The sequence below is a fragment of the Humulus lupulus genome, chromosome X, assembly GCF_963169125.1.
Source record: "Humulus lupulus chromosome X, drHumLupu1.1, whole genome shotgun sequence".
Taxonomy (NCBI): domain Eukaryota; kingdom Viridiplantae; phylum Streptophyta; class Magnoliopsida; order Rosales; family Cannabaceae; genus Humulus; species Humulus lupulus.
Genome location: NC_084802.1, coordinates 108,225,432 through 108,247,436, shown reverse-complemented (window position 1 = coordinate 108,247,436; position 22,005 = coordinate 108,225,432). Strand labels below are relative to the sequence as shown.

Genomic DNA, 22,005 nt, shown 5'->3' with positions numbered 1-22,005 from the left:
AGGTTATATTATGTTTCAAGGGTGTTGTCTTAGAGCGGGTCCGTACCACTTATTCTCAAAGACCACTACTACAAAAAAGACTTTTAGGACTAGCATTGCGAGACCTAAAAAAAATTTTAAGACTCACAGGACGCGAGACCTCTATTTGAGAACCTTAAAAACTAATGTTTTTTAGGACTCGCAACACGAATTCTAAAAACTCTTGTTGAGTGCCTTTAAGTAAGTTTTTAGGACTCGCAAGTCCTAAAAGATCTCGTTGAGTGTCTTTAATTTAAGATTTTAGGACTCGTTTTGCATGCCCTTAAAAGTAAATTTTTTTAAAAAAAATACAGCTACAAATTTCATTTTGATTTTAAAAAAATATATCCCTTTGAGAGTCCAAAATGTATTATATATGTTTGATTTCTAAAATTTTCAAAAGAAAATACAACAAAATATTTTTTTATTAATTACTCAAAAATATAATTTCAATATTTAATTTACTTAACTTATAAAATCATATTACATGATAGTTTATACTACAGTCAAACTCTATCATCACCAAATATTAAACAAGAAATGTATACAAAGTTAGTGAAATATATTTTTTATTCTAAAAACTTCAACTACCAATGTTGTCTAGTATTGCGCCAAAGAAATGCATCTCAATATAGACCTGCACATTATAAAAAAGTTCTTTAATTATTAGGTTCATCAAACTTTTCAAAAGTTTGCTTAGAAACAATCAATCCATTGGAAGATGATAATTAATATTAGAATATTGTATTTATAAAAAAAAATCACCTTTAGAAAATAAGCACGTCCAAAAGATCAAGGAAATTTGGGATAAAAAATATGTTTCAAGAGAACTAGCCACGCTTGTATTTGTTTACAAATTTCAACATTTTTTAATGATTAAATTTTAATCCTCATGCAACTAGATATAAATTATTAAGAGAAATACAAATTCATTTGAATTAAGAGTGAAAAATGATTGTTTTAAACTTGAGATATAATGTACTAATCAAAATTTCAATTACATATATCCAATATAAAAGACATTTACGTGCAAAACGTTAAACATAGATGTCAATCTGCATAATGTCTAGATTTAGTATTGGAGTTTGGAGAGATATTTAGTTACTCACACATACTAATTAACATATAGACAATCCACATGCTATGAAGAAATAATTTCAAACCAACATTTAAATCCCAAAGAACTTTGAGTGTCACATCTCTAGAAAACAAAAATACTGCAGTTTCATAAAAATTAGTGTTGAAAGTCCTTACCAAAGACAAATTCTAACTTTTGTCACACTAAGCTAAGCGACAAAACAAGACAGATTTCAAAGAAAGAATCCTAAACAAAAGCGGGGAGACGATTATACTAAACATTTATAGGAGAATAAAATTTATTATACAAGAGATAATCTATAGAAATGCAACACACATTTACCAAGCTACATAGCAAAGCAAACATACATGTGCATTTGAAAGTTGTCATCTTACTCCAGATGGATATTGCTTTTCTTGCTCCAAAGCCAAATGTTCCATTCTGTCAACTACCCAGCTTCATAAAGAAATAATTGTCATCAAAGAATTAATCAGAGAACAATGGTAAGAACTTAAAGAATAATGATCACCAAAGCAAAGGAGAACAAAAAACTAAAAAATTAATAAAAAGTTTCTCCACAGGAAATAAAAAGTTCTTAAAATGTTGACCACTAGAAATAAAAAAAACAAGAGAGGTCCACACATACTTTTATTATATTAAGTTGCCACACTTATTCGATGTACTCCCAAAAAAAAAAAATATCTCACAAGATAAAGACCAAACTTATACATGGCAAACGAAAAGAATTATAAAACTCAATATAATGCTCTCCCCTGCTTTTGTTCTTCACAAACAGAATTATAAGAGACAACAAAAACATTAGAGCAACCAAACTAAGAAGTAAGAAGTTTAATAGTCATAATAAATATAAATATATATCTTAAACTTGTTCTCAGTGTTACATAAAGACACTGCTATATATTATATTACATTCAAAAGAATAAAATAAATATGTAACAACCAAACATATATGATAAAAGAAAATCCTTCAAACACTTTCTTGAAGATGCTTTTGCCTCCATTATAGATCCAACAAGCAATCGATATATCTTTCAAAAGAATGCATTAAATACTAAAGGAAATGTGCATGGTTCTTAATTAAATACAAAGCTAGTAGTTGTTATAACTGTTACTTGTAAATTGCATGATGCAAAAATAACTTTTAAGTAATTTGGACGAAACATCTTAAACACAAAGAGGAAGAAAAAGATGGGCAAACGTGTTAGAATATCAGTTTCTACAATATTGGACCCCACACAAATGATTGTGGTTACATAGTCTATTTTATATTCAAGCAATGTTTATATAAAGGTCTGCCAAGTAGAGAGGTGGCCTTAATTATATGTAATAGTCACAAATATTGGGAAAATTTTATCTGTTATTATTTCTATTCAGTGAACATATATTTATACAAGTATATGATAGGTGTGAACCAAATCACAAATATACAGAAAATAAATTAGCAAATTAATAAGTTTCCTAGAATAAGAATAGCTGTCAAATCTTTGAATATTTGACAGCCTTACAAGAATCATTCTAAGTTAGGAATGTTCCTAAAAATAGTTTGATTTTCCCACACTCCCCCTCAAGCTAGTTTAAAAATATCCTCCATAGTCAGCTTGCTATTCAAAAAATCAAACTGTTTTTTAAACAATCCTTTTGTAAATACATCAGCTACTTGTTGTTCAGTAGGAATATAAGTCATACACACTGAACCATCCTCTATTTTCTCCTTAATAAAATGCTTGTCCACTTCCACATGTTTTGTACGATCATGCAAAACTGGGTTGTGTGAAATTGAGATAGCAGCCTTGTTATCACACTACAACTTCATAGGAGATGACTGTGATACCTTCAATTCTTCAAGTAGCCTTCTTATCCACAAGAACTCACAAATACCTTGAGCAACAACTCGAAATTCTGCTTCAGCACTACTTCTAGCAACCACACTCTGCTTTTTACTTCTCCATGTAACTAAGTTACCTCCAACAAAGGAACAATAGCCTGAGGTAGACATTCTATCCACTACATTACCAGCCCAATTCGCATCTGTATAAGTCTCAATTTGTAGATGACCCCGTGGTTTGAACATGAGTCCTTTCCCAGGTGTTCCCATTAAGTATCTCAAAATTCTATAAACAGCTTTGAAGTGTTTCGGTCCAGGTGAGTGCATGAACTGACTTATCATACTCACTGCAAATGCTATATCTGAACTCGTGTGAGATAGATAAATCAGTCTTCCAACCAGCCTTTGATAGCACTCTCTGTCCTTTACATTCTCCTCTTGAGCGGGTTGCAATTTTTCGTGTGGTTCAACCGGTGTTTCAGCGGGCTTACACCCCAACAAACCAGTCTCATTCAGAAGATAAGGGCATATTTATGCTGATTTACAAAGATACATTCTTTGAACCTAGCAAACTCCATTCCAAGAAAGTATTTTAATGCACCCAAGTCCTTGATTTCAAATTCTTCAGCCAACTTCTTCTTTAGAGCTTCTAGTTCACAATGATCACTCCCTGTTAGCAGAATATCATCTACGTAAACAATTAAGATAGCAACTTTACCTTCCTTTGAATGTTTATAAAACATAGTATGAACAGCTTGACTTTTAGTGTATCCATTGTGTTTTATCACCTTTCCAAAACGCTCGAACCATGCTCTTGGAGACTGTTTAAGTCTGTACAAGGACTTCTTCAGTTTGCACACTATTCCCCCTTCAAAATTCTTCTCAAAGCCAGGAGGAGGACTCATAAATACCTCTTCTTCCAAATCTCCATTAAGAAATGCATTTTTTACATCTAATTGATGTAACAGCCAATTAGAGTTCACTGCAAGGGAAAGAAGCACTCGGATAGAGTTTATTTTTGCTACAGGAGCAAACGTTTCTTGATAATCTATCCCATAGATTTGAGTGAAGCCTTTTGCAACAAGCCTAGCTTTATATCTCTCAATACTCCCATCAGCTTTGGTTTTTACTGTAAAAACCCACTTGCAGCCTACAACTTTTTTCTTCTCAGGTAGCTCAACCATCTCCCAAGTATCATTATTTTTTAAGGCATTCATTTCTTCAAACACTGCTAATTTCCAAGTTGATTCCTCTAGTGCTTCCTATATGTTTCTAGGCACAACAAGGTCTGAAATATTTGTGGTAAATGCTCTATGAGTTTCAGACAGTTGGGTATATGAAATATATTTGGCAATAGGGTATTTAGTACAGGCTCGGGTCCCTTTTCTAATGGCAATAGGAAGGTGCAGATCTGAGTTAATGTTTCTTGGTGCTATTTCTACAGAAGGCTCGGATTCAAGATTAGTAACACTTGGAGGCAAAGGATGAATAGAATGAGAATTTTTACCTGGAGTATTCAGATAACCATCACTCAAGGCTTCAGATTGATCAGGTTCTGAGATGAGTCGCTGGTCTTTATTTCTTTCAATGACATTCTTTCTAGTATAAACCATAGGCTCAAGATTTTGACGATTTTTAATCAATCGTAGTATTTCTTTATCTGACAGACCAATTTTAGATTCAGTTTCAACAGTTTGAACATCTTTAAGAGAAGGAGAAGCATCCAATATAATATGCGGTAAAGGAACAAGTTCCCAAAAATTTGATTCTTCTAAATTCTCCCCCTGAATTAAATTTTTCTGAAATTATGGAGTAGTTTCCAGGAAAGAAACATCCATTGAAATATAAAAAAAATTTGTAAGAAGATTGAAACACTTATATCCTTTTTTTTATTAGGGGATACAAGAAAAACACATTTTTCAGCTCTTGGTTCAAATTTAGACCTAGACCTTTTAGGAATGTGTACATAAGCAGTACAACCAAAAAAATTTAAGGGTAATTCAGAATAAACCCGAGAACTAGGAAAACCTTTTTTGAAACAAGATAAAGGAGTTGTGTACTATAAAACACGAGTAGGCATCCTGTTAATCAAATAAGAGGCAGTAAGTACAGCATCTCCCCACAAATATTTAGGCATATTCATGTAAAACATCATAGCCCTAGCAACTTCTAACAAATGTTTATTTTTGCGTTCAGCTAAGCCATTTTGTTCAGGGGTGTCAGGACATGAAGATTGATGTAATATGCCTTTTCCACTTAAAAAATGCCTAGAATTTTATTAAAATATTCTGTACCATTATCAGATCTTAAAATGTTGATTTTAGTTTGAAATTGGGTTTCAATCATAGAATAAAAATCGGTAAAAAAATTTGCCACTTCAGATTTTTCTTTCATTAGGTAAACCCAACAAAGACGAGTATGGTCGTCTATAAACCTAACAAACCATTTTTTACTAGAAATTGTGGTGACCTTAGAAGGTCCCCAAACATCACTATGAAAAAGGTAAAATGGTTTAGAAGGACAATAAATAAGATTCTTGGATATAAGATTTATGTTGACTCTTGGCTAGTAAACAACTATCACAATGAAAGGATAATGGATTTAATTTTTTAAATAAACCAGGAAACAAACGTTTTAAATAAGAGAAACTATGATGGCCCAATCTATAATGCCAAATCATTATTTGATCATAAACAGTAAAAAAACTGATACTACTAAGTCCTTGAGCAATTTTATTATTAGATAGAATATCCTCAAAATAGTAGAGACCATTACTCATCCTAGCACTGCCAATCGTCTTCCCCGAGCTCCGGTCCTGAAAAATACAGTGAGATTCATAGAAAATAACACAACAATTAGAATCTCTGGATAATTTACTAACAGACAGGAGATTACTATGAAGTTATGGAACATGGAGAACAAATTTAAGATCTATTCCCTCAGATATTTTAATTAAACATTTCCCTGCAATTGGTGATAAACTACCATTAGCTATCCTAACTTTACTGGTACCTGAACAAGGATTATAGGATTTAAATATATGTGAGGAATTGGTCATATGGTCGGAGGCTCCGGAATCAATTATCCATAGAGTAGATGTTGAAAGAAAAGAATGGAGAGCATGTTTTTCATTACCTGTATGTGCCACAGAAGCAACAGAAATACCAGAGGGTTGCAGAGTGGATTTCAGTAATGTTTGAAGATGCTCCATTTGCTCTTTGGTAAAGGGGCTGGTTTCAGCTTCATTTGATGTAGGTGCTCCACTTCCCCGTCCAGACTTCCATTTTGCTGGTTTTCCGTGAATCTGCCAGCAAGTCTCACGAGTATGGCGAGGTTTGTTACAAAAGTCGCACCACACCCGTGGTTTCTCATCAGATTTGTTCCATGCAGGTTTACAGCTTCCTGCTCCCATATTGGAAGCCAAGGTTGATCCCTCAACAATAGTTCCAGCAGCCTTCTTTCCCAACATAATGTTCCTTCGACTTTCTTCCTTTCTCACCTCAGCGAACACCTCACTAATAGGAGGCAGCGGTGATCTACCAATAATTCTCCCCCTTACCTCATCAAACTCGACATTATGGCCAGCCAAGAACTTGTAGATCCGATTATTCTCAACAGTTTTCTTATGATGTTGTCCATCCTTAGTAGATTTCCATTCATAAGTATCAAAGAGATCAAGATCCTACCATATTCTTTTAAGAGAAGTGAAATATTTAGTAATAGTATCCTCACCTTGCTTTATATCACTGAGTTTGAGATTCAACTCAAAAATCTGAGATTGATTCTCTAAGTCAGAATACATCTGATTTACATTGTACCAGAGTTCCTTAGCAGTTGGGTAACACATGTAGTTGGAGTTGATGTCTTCTTCCATAGAGTTAACAAGCCAAGTCATTACCATAGAGTTCTCTGCGTCCCAGGCAACGTACGTCGGATCGTCCTTCTTGGGAGTCTTCTTCTCTCCCGTTAGGTAACCCATCTTCCCACGTCCTCGCATGTACATCCGGATTGACTGAGACCATCTCAAAAAAATTTCACCATTAAGTCGAATGGTGGTGATCTGAACTGGGTGAGATCCAGGGGTAATTTTAGAGGATTCAACAATATTAGGAATGGCTGGAGTGGATTCTTGGGTAACATCTGACATGGTGGTTGAAGGAAATGAAGAGGGCAGAGAGAGAAAGGGTAGGTTTGGCTCTGATACCAAGTCCAAAATATTGGGAAAATTTTATCTGTTATTATTTTTATTTTTATTCAGTGAACATATATTTATACAAGTATATGATAGGTATGAACCAAATCACAAATATACAGAAAATAAATTAGCAAATTAATAAGTTTCCTAGAATAAGAATAGCTGTCAAATCTTTGAATACTTGACAGCCTTACCAGAATCATTCTAAGTTAGGAATGTTCCTTAAAATAGTTTGATTTTCCCACAGTAATATATAACATTTCGATTGACTATATAAAACATGGTTAAAGGTGTCCCAAACCTTTAGATTTTGGAGCCTAATATTAAGATTTTAGGATAAAACTTGGGACTTTCATCAAACATGTGCTATGCAAGAAAATTGTAGAACATGCATAAATTGCTATAATGATATAATCACACAACATAATCTGACTGAGCAAAGCACAACATCAATTAACAGAAATATACTACATGAAAATTTAACAAAAAAAAAATAGGTTAAAAAAACATATTACATGAAAATTAAAACATAGCAAAATACACATCTTGCACTGAAAATAGAAGAAAAAGAGAAAAGCCAACATGTCACCATCTATAGAAAATCGGACAACATATCCCATAATTTACTAGCCTAGCCATCTGTCACATTCAACACCAACATGTCAAACCAATCAAACAGCATACATTTTCATCCATATATCACCGCAGCACACAAAATTCTCAGAACCTACTTCACTAAGACATGCAAGTTCTCAATATTCTGTTATCACCGCAGCACACAGAATTCTCAAAACCTACTTCACTACGGATAAATATCTAAGATATTCAAACTCCACTAAAGTAATACAATTATCATTCAAAATTGTAAAATATTGAAAATTAAAAAAAATCAAATACAACATACCTCTTGCAATTAGCTACCAATCTAATGCTTTAAGATCAATCAAAATATTAACCTAAACATTATTATTAACATTATAAAAATAAAAAAGCTAGATGTATGTTCCATATCATGTTATTACCCCAAGTCATGTTATTTAAAATTCTATAATCAACTTATTTATTAATTAGACAGTCAAATGTTAAGATTATAAGAAAAAACAAAGGAAAAAATGTGATGAAGCAGTCCATGAAAATCCACATGCTAGAAAGCTTGTTAAATAGGCACTAAATCATATTATAAAAATCATATCTACCAATGAAATTGTATACATTTAAGTTCTTTGCAATATCAAGCAAATAATAAGATTTCTAACATGCATTCTCAAATAAAACTCATTCACTATAATGCTACTAAGAGTCTATGTGAACTTGTTGCCCCGGTATTTGAACAATTGAACAGCTCAGAGTCTATTTATTATGGCATTAGTTGTATTGGAAACATATAAACCATAAACATTTTGATAAAAACCCAGACCTGCAAGCAGTTCAAACACAGTGCAGCACACAAATAGTAGTAGAAAGATATTTGCATTAAAGGAAGCCTTTATTGAACATATCTGACACCTTGAATTTAATGTAGAATTACAAATTTGACACAAGTATACTACAGTAATACTAAATGCTTACTTGAAAAATAGTAGGTCAAAGGACAGAAACTCAGTTTGTTATAATATAACAAAATGAGGAACATTGTCTTTTTACCTTCATCAAAAAAGAGTAAGAAAAAGTTAGTACCTCTGTAAATTTTATATCAGTATCACTATGATCATTTTCTCTTCCAGTAGCATCACCAACATAAAAATATCTAAAACGCAAACACATAAATCCTTTGTTAGCTAGTATTCTTGAACATATAGGTTCTCAAACGATAAGCATTACAGCGACAAAAAAGGACAAGTGAAAGGATAAAAAGTTAAATAACTGATCCATATCAATAGAAATGCCAGAGTTGAAGTGTTTTTCCAAAAGATGCCACATCCCTGGTTTTGGTTTGCGGTAGGGATCGTCTGCTTGACCATTAGATTTACTTACTCCACAAGCAATGAAAACCTACATATTTGTAATTGCAGTGCAAATCATTCAGCAAATTTTGATTAACAAACAAACACTTTTTCACATAATAGTTGAAGCTTCCAAATTTGAATTTTTTTAGCATGAACTCAACAAATGCAAACAACTCAAAAATTAAGAAACAAAATCTGGGAATAAGAAACTAGAACTACTATTATTGCATCAAAGAGTTAAAACTTTCGGAAGCCCTAAAATATACAAGCAATCAAAGTAATCTAGGTAGCAATAGAGAAAATAGCTCAAGAAGCATTTTATAGGGAATCACGATAGTAATGCCCTGTTCAACATACAGTAAGAATTCACCAAATTCCACAACCCCATATCTAATATCTACTATACTAATATGAAATAAATTATATAATAACCAATAACCACACTGAAAATTTATCACATTACAATAATAAACAAAAAAATAGCTTGTGGGTTTATCGTCCTAAGACTACTACATACTATTATATATATATATATATATATATATATTCAATGCTTGTAGCTATTATCATTATAATAATAAGCTTATTATAAATATATGGTGAGAATCATAGCATTGTTTTTCATCAAATGATATTTTTTTTGGTATATATCAGCTGCAATATACACGTGGTACTCATATTGAACACGATTGGACATGATCGTAGCATTACAAGGTTTCGGGGATCTTTTGATTATATATGCAATTTGTATAGTGAGGAGAACCCATAGCACTAGGCACATCCATAAATAAATGCCAGAATTGATGGAAAATAGAGAAATTACAAAAGTTTAAACATTCAACGTAACATATATATATATAACAATATTTATGATCGCAAGAAGTTTAGTATTAAGCTTGAATTTCTTGGAACTTTCCCAACATGGTTATTAGGTTGCACAAATCTTTCTTAATTGGATCTCTCTACCAACAAAATCAGTGGAAACCTTCCAACAAACATTTTTGCTGACAACATGGCTAGTTTGACGACTCTACTTCTTGGCAACAACTTGATAAATGGTATAATTCCAGACTCATTATGCAAACTACATAATCTAGAATTTCTAGACTTTTCTCATCTCAATGTTGGAGGGGCTTTAATAACCTTTATCTCTTAAAATTGTCATTCAACAAGTTATCTGGGACCATTCCTAGCTCAAGTAGGTACCTGTCGTCACTGATATGGTTGCACTTGAACGACAATAATCTCCATGGAGAACTCCCTCAAGCCTTAAGTAATTGTGGGCAGTTAGAACTTCTGGATCTCGGACGAAATAATTTTTCTGGAATTATACCAACTTGGATTTGAAAAAACTTTTCTGCACTGCAGATTCTAAGACTTCAAAATAATATATATGTTGACTAGTAGTATTCCTTTACAACTATGTCAACTCCAAAATGATTAAAAGAGTTATGGGACGAGCTACAAGTCCCAATAGAGATTATCCCTCTTTTCTAATTGGTGAAGCACTACTTTGTTCAATCCAAAATCCTTTCATTTTAGAAATTAGTGCGGGCATTTCTACAAACACATAGAGTGCATTAATCATAAATATGAAATGAACAATTTTAATTCAAGAATCAAACACAAATTAAGTGAAAGCACATCCAGAAAAAAGAAGGATGAAGAAAATGTGTAGACCCACATTTCACCTCTGCCAAGACCAGCCATGAGACCCACGCATCTCACCTTTGTCGAGACCATCTATGACCGAGACCCAAAAGTACCTCGGCCGAGACCACCGTCACGACCCCTGGGAGGCCACCGCTCCACCAGCTGCGAGAGATTGAGGGGCATACCTCAGATTGTTCAATGCCCCAACTGTCCTTTACTTGTCCGAAAGTACGAGCCTGGAGGCTTCTGCTCGCCGTGGAGAACGGTAACGAAGGGCTCGCGAGGCCGGCGACCATCGAAGGGCAGTCGTTCGGGCCTAGTAGAGCAGAGAGCATGTGAGAGGGAGAGAGATGGAGAAAGGCAAGTATGATCGGGTAGGGTGGGAGAGAGAAGGGATTTGGCGCTTATATTTTATTTATTTATTTATTTTATAAATAAAAATAAGAGGATATTATTCCGATTAAAAAAATGTGACTATAAAACTCCCCATTTTATATTCCTAATATTATAAAAAATAATTTTAAACATCAAAACTTTACAAATTCAGTCCAGGTGTTTTTAGGACTCCCAAAGCAAGTTCTTAAAATTATTAAGTAAAACACTCATTTTTTAGCCCATATTTTTTTAGGATTCGCATATTTTTTTAGAACACTCATTGCGAGTCCTAAATTGTGTTTTTTCAGGACACTCAATGAGTGTCCTAAAAACTCCATATATATTTTTAAGGACTTGCATTTATGTGCGTGTCCTAAAAAAGTGTCTCATAAAGGGTATTTTGTAGAAGTGGACTCTCATACTAAGGTAATGAAGTTAGACATTGTTCTGAGTTTATGTATGCATGTGTATATGCTAATGTTTCCAGACATGACTATTTGGGAAGAAGAGATATTTGGCCGTCGTTTCCCTAAAACAATAACTAAGGTGGTCTCCAAGGGCAGTTTATTCCTCCTAGATTTTATCCAATTTATGAATTTATGAAGGTAGTTTCATGCTATGGTTGTTGTTTATGGTGTGATGTGGTATGAGACTGTATGATGATGCTATGTTATTGTTTTAATTCCTTGATGAGCTTTTAGCTCACCCCTTTACTTTTCCCCCTACAAGCAATAATGTATCTTGTGAGGGTCTTCATGAACAAGAAATGATCAAAGAATGCCATAGTTATTGTTGACGCGATTTTTCGCCAACAGTGTATTTAAAAAATAATAAGGTTGATTAGTGCTTAGTAATAAACCATAACGAAAGATGAAATGAACTCACAAGAACACAAATCTTTTACGTGGTTCAATGGTTAAAATTCATCTAGTCCACGAGTCTATATTATTGCTATTTCACTCTCTATTTTGGCAGAGTTTTAGTATTATAGAATAATCATCCTATTTCCTGTCCAATATTCTTAGTATTTATAGAGAAATTCCATGGACATGTTTGGGTAACCGCATGAGCCAATCACGGATTTACATCTTTATTACATATATTTCTCATTTATAATGGAATATGATTTGATCATAAAGTAAATGTTCTCCTAATATCTGGGACATTAAATATGATAGGCTGGTCATAAATAATCGTATAAAAATACCCGAGTCTTTGGGGATCCATGGGTACGCAATATATCAGAGATACCACGAGCTGCATGATATTTCTCCGAGCTTGTACTTCGACAACTATTTGAATATTACGAGCTCGTGCTTCACAACCTTCATGTTTGTAGCTCGGGTTAAACCCAAGACGCCTAACACCACACGTGCCCATGTGAAACCAGAGTTGCTTACGTGGATAATAAACAGATATCATTTCCTTGGTTATTTTCCTTATATTTATTTGTCAGCTGTACTCGAACTGAGTGGATGACTCGAGCTAAAATTAGGGTACAACATTTTCCGCCCAAGCTCCTACTCGTGTATGACGTCATCTTTTCTGACCTACACAGTAGGGGCTTTTAGTCTTCTGTTACACAAAACTATTCTTGCCCACTACTCAAGTACTGGACACGTGGTGTACTGCAATTGGCGTCTGTTCGGGTTTCGAGGACTGCGATAATTGTCTTGTCACCTTTTTGCCGCCGTTTTATTTATTTAACCATGTCCTTTGGATCTTGTACTAACCAAATCGAACGGCCCAAATTAATTTACGCGGTTTACGTATAAATAGGGTAGCCAATTTTCAGGTTTCAACACCTTTCACTTGAAATTTTTCTATATTTTCTCTCTTCTGTATTTCCGAATCCTTCTTCTATCTTAGAAAAACCCAAAACATGTTCATTGCACCCAGTTACTCAGGAGTCTTCATGGAACTTTCCCCTGCAAATTCTACTTCTTTCTATCGAACAACATACTGTAAGTACCTTGTCTTTTGGTTTTGAAGAAATTTTCCTTTTACTGGTCTTTTTTTTTCTTTTCACCAAGCTCATCCGCACTTCACCGTGGTCAATATTAGGCTATTTCCCAAATGTTTTTAGTAAATAGGCTTCAACATAGATTCAATGAGTAGGTCCTAAAATATCTTTAGATCTACGACATTCATAAAACTGGTTTCTTAGTAAAGTAGGTTAATCCATGGCGAATTCAAAAAATACCCATTCGGGATATAGAAGATGAAATTTTTTTAGGGTTTAAACCAGGTTGCTTAGGGGTCACGTGCTGGGGTTTTATACCCTAATTAAAACCCAAATTCTTTGTAATCTCATTTTATTATCAATAAAAGAATAGAAATCATTTTTTGACTTGGTCAATCACTTTGCTCACATGTTTTATTTTCATGATTATTTGTTTAATATAAACTTCTATTAAATCCCAAGCATATAGCTAATCTTATTTATAGTGACGTAATCACAGTGGAATATAAATATGATTATATGTTCAAAATAAGTTAGTCCTAAGATTAGTCAGTGCACCAGATTTACACTGACTTGCCAATCTACAATATGATCTACTTACACATTACAGTGTTATGTTCTTTCCAGAACATTAGCAAAGTAGATAAGATCGGATGTATATGTTACATCGGACAAGACCGATATTGACAGTTAATAAGATAAGTAAACATGCCGTTATTATCTATTCTAGTCATATCATATAGTTAACCATAGGTCAATTCAATTTCAATTCTGAGTGGTTAGTATTCTAACTGATTGTATTATTTGAGTTTTTTGACTTGTTCGTTACCAGCTTACCCTACGGACTAGCCCATACTTACATCTTGGGAACTCGGTAGTATAATTGAGTGGGAGTGTTAATCATAGATATGAACATCTATAGCTTCTGATGAAGAAGTGAAACGATGGTTTCCTTTTAGTTTGGTTCAAGGTGTTAAATGATAGAGATCTCATTTCAGTAATTAAATTAGTTTACTGAAATATCATTTACAAGGAACTAAGTGTTTTAAGGATAAAATACAATGAGGGGTAAAACAGTATTTTAGTTCTGTCTCATTGTAGACCGTCTATAGAGGATTGAGTGACAATTATGGTTGTAACAATGGATAATTAATAGCGTATCTATATTTGTTATAGAGCGTTCTATGAATTCAAGAGTGCAATTCCGAGTCTATAGTGGAGTCACGAGGAATTAATAAGTTAGTAAATTTATTTGTTAGATTTATGATAACTTATTAGAGCTTGATTTCATAGGCCCATGGTCCCCATTGTACCTTGGATAAAATCATCTAGATAGTCTCAATTAATTGATTTAATCATCAATTAGAATTATCAAAGTTGACCAGGTCAATTTTGGATAGTTTCACAGAGTTGTGTAATTTTGAGAAGAAAAGAGAAATTGTGGCAGATTTATTAATTAAGATAAATTGGTATCTAAATTAATAAATAAATTTAAATCAAGGTTCAAATTATAAATAATTAATTTGATAAAGGATTTAAATAATTATTTAATTAATTAAATCAATAGAAAATAATACAGGCCTTGATTTTAAGTCCAATGGGCTTATAATCAAATGGGAAATTTCACGGGCCTATAGCCCATGATAATTTCGACCTAGGGCTTCAAAATGGCTGTTATTTTTATTGATTTTTTAATTAAATTAAATGGCCTAATTGAGTCTATAAAAGGAGTGCTTAGAGAGAAGATTTTAGAGATGACAGATAAGTCACAAGTCAGATTTTCTGATAGTTTTATATTCTCTCTAAACACAAGTCCTTTTCTAAGCCACTTTGTTATTTTCTCTTCTTCTCTCTATATCTATCTCATGTGTTGAGAATTGCCCACACTAGTCTAGGTGGTTCTAAGGATACATTGGAAGATCGTGAAGAAAATAGAAGATCGGTTCAGTTTCTTGATAATACTCTGCGACAGGAAGGATACAAGAGTTAGAGAAACTGAAGGAAGGACTCTTTAATTCCGCTGCGTATACTGTAAGTATTATATTTTTTGTTCTCTTTGAATTCAATTTTAGAAACATGTTTTAGGCTATCTCGTATTAATTTGTTTAATATTAGATATACATGAAAATTAATAAAGATCTTGTATAAGTTTTTCCAACATCACGCATCTTGGGTTGTTTTGCACTAAACCGCCTCCCAAGGAAAGTAGTGGCCTGACATTCTGACATCAAGCGATGGGGCCAAGGCTAACTCAGCTCATACATCAAAAGTAAACCATTCCCCCCGTACTTCCGCTTTGTAACCTTTAAATCCTCTTAGGTTACCTACTAATTAGGTCGTTCCATTTGTTAGGTGATCTGATGGCTCCCAAGAAGAATGCACCAAAGAAGAATGCAACCAGCTCGTCCTCTCAGCAAAAGAAAAGAGGGAAGGAGGTCGCTCCTGAGTCTCCCATTCCCCACTTCGGTCCGGTGGTGGAAAAGGAGATAGTGGTTGACCCCAACACCTACTTCGAGGCATAAAGAATCATATCCAAGATTACGACCCAGGGGAGGGTAAACAAAATCATGCTAAGAAACAACATCGAGGTCGGGACCAGAGTTCTCATTGCCCGACTTGCTTTTGAAGGGGAACGGAGCTGCTCCCCTCTCCAGGACGATTTCGCGGCCTGGAGTGACGAACACTTGAAGGCAGGAGCCTTCCTCCCCTTGGACCAATACTTCGCAAACTTTCTGAATTTCGTGAAGATGGCTCCATTTTAGCTCCCCCCAAATTCTTATAGGCTTCTAGCGGGGTTGAAATACTTGTTTTTGAAGCATGAGTGGGAGGTCCCCACTCTGGTAGATATATTATATTTCTTCTGCACATAGCCAGCCTAGACCAGAGACATCGAGGTGACGGGTTCTACTATCTCACAAGATTCCCCAATTCTGCTCCCGTCACCGAGCTCCCAAGCCACCCTAACAACTATAAAGACTTGTTCTTTATGTCGAATGGGTTCCGAAACTCTGAACACAGATACTTCAACCGTCATCGTAAGTTCTTTATTCTCTGACCTCAGCTCGTGCAATTTTATTCTTCCTAAGATATTTCTCATGAACATGTATTAACTGAGTTTATTTCTCGTGCAACCATATTTGTGAGGACGGTGAAGTCCGCAACCCTTGGGGGTCAGTACGAGAAATTTTCTGGTTGCCCCCCAATGAGAAGGACTACTGCCAGATCGTGAATGACGTCACGATGCTGGCGTGCCAGTTGATTGGCGAAGGCCAGACGTTTTCCTTAAGGACCCGGGCTACCCTCCCAGTAATCCATGAGCTCTCATCCTCTCAAGAAGAGGCCTTGTCGACCATTGAAGGCGAGGAAGAGGAAAAGGATGAGGTGCCTCTTGTGCGAAAGAGGCGGGTTCTCGAGGCAGTTCAGGAACCCGATTCAGAGCAAGCTGCATCAGGGGCAACAACCAGTCCCTCCGGCCTAGGTAACCCATATGCTTATAGGGAACTAGATAGGGTTGTTGCCAATTTTAGGTTAGTTAGATTTAACCAAAATCAGCTCGTCCATCTTCATCCTCACAACCCAGACCGTAATATCGCCTTGCTCCAGTGTGTAGACCACTTGGTGGTGCGTTATGATAGTAGTTACCCTAAGGGCACCATTCTTCTCGATAATACCTTAAATTTTAGCTCCGCCATCTTTGAGGAGTACGAGACCAACCGTAGGACCTGGCCTTCTTTTCTCCATGGCACCTTTGCCCTTGGATTTAGGCAGTACGTAGATGAGTCTAGCCCCGAGGTAGAACTGAATCCTGAACCTCCTAGGATCCAAGAAATACTAGTCGTAGACTCTCCTTCTCCTCCAGTAGTCCCAAGGCCGGAGGTCGTGATTATAGACTCCTCCCCCAGCCCGGAGGGTAGGACCTTTATTTATCTTCTTTGCAGTTTTGACAACTTTAGTTGTGAACTAACACCCTTTTGTTCTTTTTAGGTGAAAAGATGGAACAAACCGGAGCTCCTGACCTCCGTACTGCCTTCCAGGTCGACAAAACCAGCTCAGACCCCGTCGTGAAGAGGCCCAGATTTACGAAGAAGGCCCCTCCGGTAGCAGGAAATTCCTAAAAATACCCTGCTAAGGGGAAAGGCACGAGCTCGACAGCACCGGTTGTTGGGAATTGTTCCCTGAAAGTATATGTAGTAGACATTGTTTTATGAAATAAATAAATAAATTGAATTTGTTATGCATATATTTTATGGACTATATTATTCTGTGACAATATTATGTAAATATCAGAAAAATTCCTACGTTCATATATGTGATCTCAAACACGTATTGGTATGGGAGGATTGTGTTTAAAATAAATGAACTTGAATAGTTCGCAATAAAATAAAGTTATGGAATCTTTAGATTAATTACTGCAAGTACGGTCCACTAGTATTATGAATACATGTGATCTAGATCTGGATCACTAGTGTAGTAGGACACTTTAGTGGAGGTACTTTATATATTAGAGAATATATATAAGTGGACCAGATATGTTTATTAATACTAAGTTAAATACTATTTCGAAGTATTAATTAAATATATTAACTGATGATCATATACAAATAGATCTTAATCCTGAAGTTTCTATGAACTCATGTTTATGTTATATGAGTTCTTTGATTCACTCGTTAGGGCCTGTCAGAATGATCAGGCTAGAAACTTTTATTTAGGGAACTCATTAATGAGATGGCTGGGGACATAGTATGCAGATATGGAATCTATGCCTTCTCGCAAGAGATTGAATAATGGTTCTCTTAAGGGTTAATTTTTGGGACTGAAAGGTTATTGAGCTCAAATTCATAGTTAAGTTATGAATTAACCTTTATTAGTAAAGTCAATGGTACTTAAGGAAACAAGAGATAATTAAAAGGGTAAAGCAGTAATTTTATTCCCGATTAATTATGAACCATTAATAGAGGGTTAATTTGTATGCAATGATAATATCAATGGATGCTTTACCATTATAAAGTACTCAGTAAATGAAATGTCTATAATTACAAGAGTGCAGTCTAATATTTATAGTGGAATAATCATAATATTAATAAATTAAGATTATTTAATTAAAGAGTTTAATTAATAATCTCAAAATTATTGGAGCTTGGAATTATAGGTCCATAGGTCCTCACAACGGCTCTATCAACACTATTCAAGGCAAGAGTTGATATAAAGGGAAAAATAGTTGAAAGACATATTCAAGAAGAAATTTGTTCTTCAGGCCAAATATGCAATTATATGATAATAGTGATTAATTAATTAATGACAAATTAGTTGTGATTAACAAAATTAATTAACATTTAATTATTATATAATTTCTGAAATTATATTAAATAATTAAATAATTTGTTAAATTTAATTAATTATATTTTTTAAATTATAATAAATTAAATATTTATTTTCAAAATTATTGGATTTAATTAATTGGTTGAATTAATTAAATATCATTATTTGAGTGAGAGATAATAATCTGATAAGTTTAAATTGGATTTGAATTTAAAAGATTGATATTTATTCAAATAATTACTTATATTTGATAATTAGTTAAAAATATATTTAATTTAAATTTGAATTAGTTATCAGGTTGTTAGATTCTTATCTGACAAAGTAGTTTGAATAAATAATTAAATAAAAATAGAAAAATCAAATATCTCTAAAAATTAGGGTGGTACACGACCACACACAGTCCTGGTGTGTGCTGCATATTTTTAGGGATAGATTTTTCAATTTTATTTATTTATTTATTTAATTAATTAATTAATTAATGGGTGTAACGCCCTAAACTCTAGGGACCGTTACGGTACACATTGCAAACAGTGCTAAACTCGCTAATCGAGTCATTTGGCCATAAACGTGTAACTAAGTATGATTAGCGGTTTAGGGATTAAAATTTTTTGTTAAGATATAACGTTTCACTAGAACGTTTACTGTATACATTGGGATCCCAAAAAAATATATAATTTAAAGGTTTATTACAACAAAATATTTACAACCAGCCGATCTAAGCGGCAAAACAGGGTTTAACCCTAGTTCCTCTCCTTCAAACCTCGACCGTGGCGGTCGAGCAGCTACATATGTACACATCGTCACCTAAGTTCTCCAACACAAGGATGGTCCAGCTTTCTTTTGCCTTTATCTGCACCACATAGCACCCGTGAGCCGAAGCCCAGCAAGAAAACTCAATATGCTCATGAACAACCATATTATGATATCAAATCATATCTGGCATGCCTAGCAAACATAGCTTAGGTGAATCAAACAATGCTGGGGAATCAAGCATGCAAATGAGTGTTTCAACACTTGAGGTTCTGGTAAACCATACTGAGTGACCAACAAGCAAGTCACTACAGGGCTCAGCACCCAAAGCCATGCATATGATGATCAAAATGATCATACAAAGCTTATAGCCCTGAACAAATGCGTGAATATCACTTTGAGGTTCTATTAACCATACTGAGTGACTGACAAGCAAGTCACTATGGGGCTCAGTGCCCATAGCCGTGTAACGAAACCGTTACCTGGGCTTTCCTGCAATGGCTCTAATTAGATGAGTGACTGATGGGTAGTCACCAGCTTAAACAGATGAGTGACTGCTAGGTAAGTCACTAGCTTTAACAGATGAGAGACTGATGGGTAAGTCTCTAACTTAACAGATGAGTGACTGATGGGTAAGTCACACAAGCGCTTTTAGTTTTCATCGAACTTGAGGTCGGTCCGGCATTAATGCTCTTGTTGAGTCATCTAATGCAGAATGTCGATTAGATCTAATCTTTTATCGGTCCTGCGTTCATGACGCTTATGCCGTTACTAGCTCCCAGGTCGGTAACACACGACCAATGCCAAATCTGAGTGATCAGGACCATGCGCAAGTAAGCAATGCTACCAACATATATCATAGGTCTAATATCCAAATACAGGGCATTCAGCATGCTTACTTAGTAATTACTAATACAATAAAGATCATGCATACACACAGAGGCTCAAGCTCTGAACAATCTCATATTCAATATTCATGGCATGCCCTAATCACATGTTTCTCATACACCACATGCATCATATTTAAACATCCAACATGCATCAAGAATAACCATGCATGTCACATATGGGGTGCAGTTTTCTTACCTTTGGTCCAAGCACAGGTTACCAACAAATGAGCCACAAGCACGATCCCAATTCCAAGCCTCTAGTGATAACCTAGTCACAACCACAAATGGTGATCCAATGAGTTCAAGTTCTAAAACCAATCCCGGAACCAAAACCTAGCCTCCAAGACATCAAACCCCACCAATCCGGGTAGTAGGAATGATCCTGAAGCTTAAAACCAAGTTCTCGAGGTCAAAACACTCAAACGGGCTCAAACTTGCCCAAGGGCTGTGGCCCTAGCACCTTGAGTCGCGGCCCCCAGCCACTCCAGGAGCAAGGACCGCGGTGCCCTACACTTAGGGCCGTGACGGCCAGCAAGGCCAACAAGCCCCGTCTAGCTTCTTCGAACCAAGGCCGCGGCCCAACTTCGGGCCAGCCATTTTTCTCCATTTTCAACCTTTCAAAACCTCCCAAAAACATACCTAAACACCCCCAAATCCAAAAATCAAAGTTCCCAAACATCCCCATGATCCAAAACCCATAAAACCCAAGCTTCAAATCTAACAAAAACTCATCAAAACACAAAGTCCAATTCAAGCTTAAAAACTTTAAAAACTTAAAACTTGAATTACCTCCAATTGAGTTGCTCCCAACTAAATCTACTGGCTAAAAAGCTTCTAATCTTCCCTAGGATCGCTATGCCTCGATCCTCGCTTGAATCTGAGTCCTATAATTCAAGTTATCTTCGAAAACATGATCGGGAGACGAAAAGGAAACTTTGAGGGAGAGAGAACGTACAGAACGTTCTTTTATTCTTTTAAAAGGTTACTTCAAGCTTAAGTAATCTCAAATAAAACCTAATGCTCGGGGTCCAATAAAAACCCCTGGGAACATTATAGTCAAAACTTCCAGAATTTCCCCCTGATCTTACTAACTCCCAATTTATCACCAAATATCAATTCCCATTACCCAATAACCCGGCAATGCTCTAACTACCCCTTGACTCACTCCAAGTCAAGAATAAATCTCGTTGTGACTTTCCCACTAGCTTACCTCCTAGGATTGTCTTGTGCTGAGTAACCCTGGCATAACCAAACAATAATAAAGCACCACACACACATATCACATATATGCCAAATATGCCCGAAATGGCCAAAATATGAAAATCACCCAATTACTCAAAAATGAGTTCACATGCATATTTAATACACCTAAACATGCATATTATTATTTAATAACACAATAAATCAATTATGGCCCTCTCGGTCTCCTAATCAAGGTCCTAAACCTTATTAGGAAATTTGGGGCATTACATGAGTACTTAAAAAAAAATCAGTTTTTTTTGGATATTTTCATTAATAGGATAATTAATTAATTAAAAGATAAATTGCAAGTTGGTTACAACTTTATTTTTTAAATTTTAATATTTTCTTTTAAGTATGACTAATCAGAAATATACAGATAACTCAGACAACTTAGTCATTCGCTCTGTGAAAAATAAAACGATACTTTTCTCACCCTGAAAAGATAAATAACCAAATCTCAGGTCTATTCTCTTGATCTCATGTGTTGAGTACATCAAGTAGAATCACAAATAAACTATCCTTTATTCTCTAAGTGCCCACACACTTCTTGAGGTGTAGAGAACGCTGTGGAAGATCTTGGTGTGAGTACCTGGGAGCAGCTTGGATAGGAAGATCATTCTTATTACGAAAAGATAGCAAGAACACTTGATAGGCTTCAAGAGGTGTGATTTCTATTCCTAACTTGCTTATGATTAATATATGTATATTAATGGATCCACATATTTAAAGG

The 22,005-nt window shown here is 35.0% G+C and overlaps 1 protein-coding gene across 16 annotated transcripts; it reads right to left on the bottom strand.

The window, feature by feature from the left end:
• Window positions 1-425: 425 nt before the first annotated feature.
• LOC133807370 (polynucleotide 3'-phosphatase ZDP-like) lies at window positions 426-11,137 on the bottom strand. 16 transcript variants are annotated; one of them, XR_009879285.1, is made up of 5 exons: window positions 10,812-11,136; window positions 9,002-9,129; window positions 8,815-8,884; window positions 1,465-1,552; window positions 426-655 (listed from the first exon to the last, which is right to left on the bottom strand). XR_009879285.1 is itself a non-coding variant. In XM_062245655.1 (5 exons), the coding sequence occupies exons 1-4, from the start codon at window positions 10,824-10,826 to the stop codon at window positions 1,488-1,490; spliced, it is 270 nt and encodes an 89-aa protein (XP_062101639.1). In that variant the 5' UTR covers window positions 10,827-11,137; the 3' UTR covers window positions 426-655; window positions 1,465-1,487. The 16 variants fall into 16 exon arrangements, 4 of the variants coding, with proteins under 4 accessions (XP_062101639.1, XP_062101638.1, XP_062101640.1 ...); XM_062245655.1 differs by having other exon boundaries at window positions 1,465-1,544; window positions 10,812-11,137; XR_009879290.1 differs by having other exon boundaries at window positions 8,707-9,129; window positions 10,768-11,137.
• Between the last annotated feature and the right edge of the window lie 10,868 nt (window positions 11,138-22,005).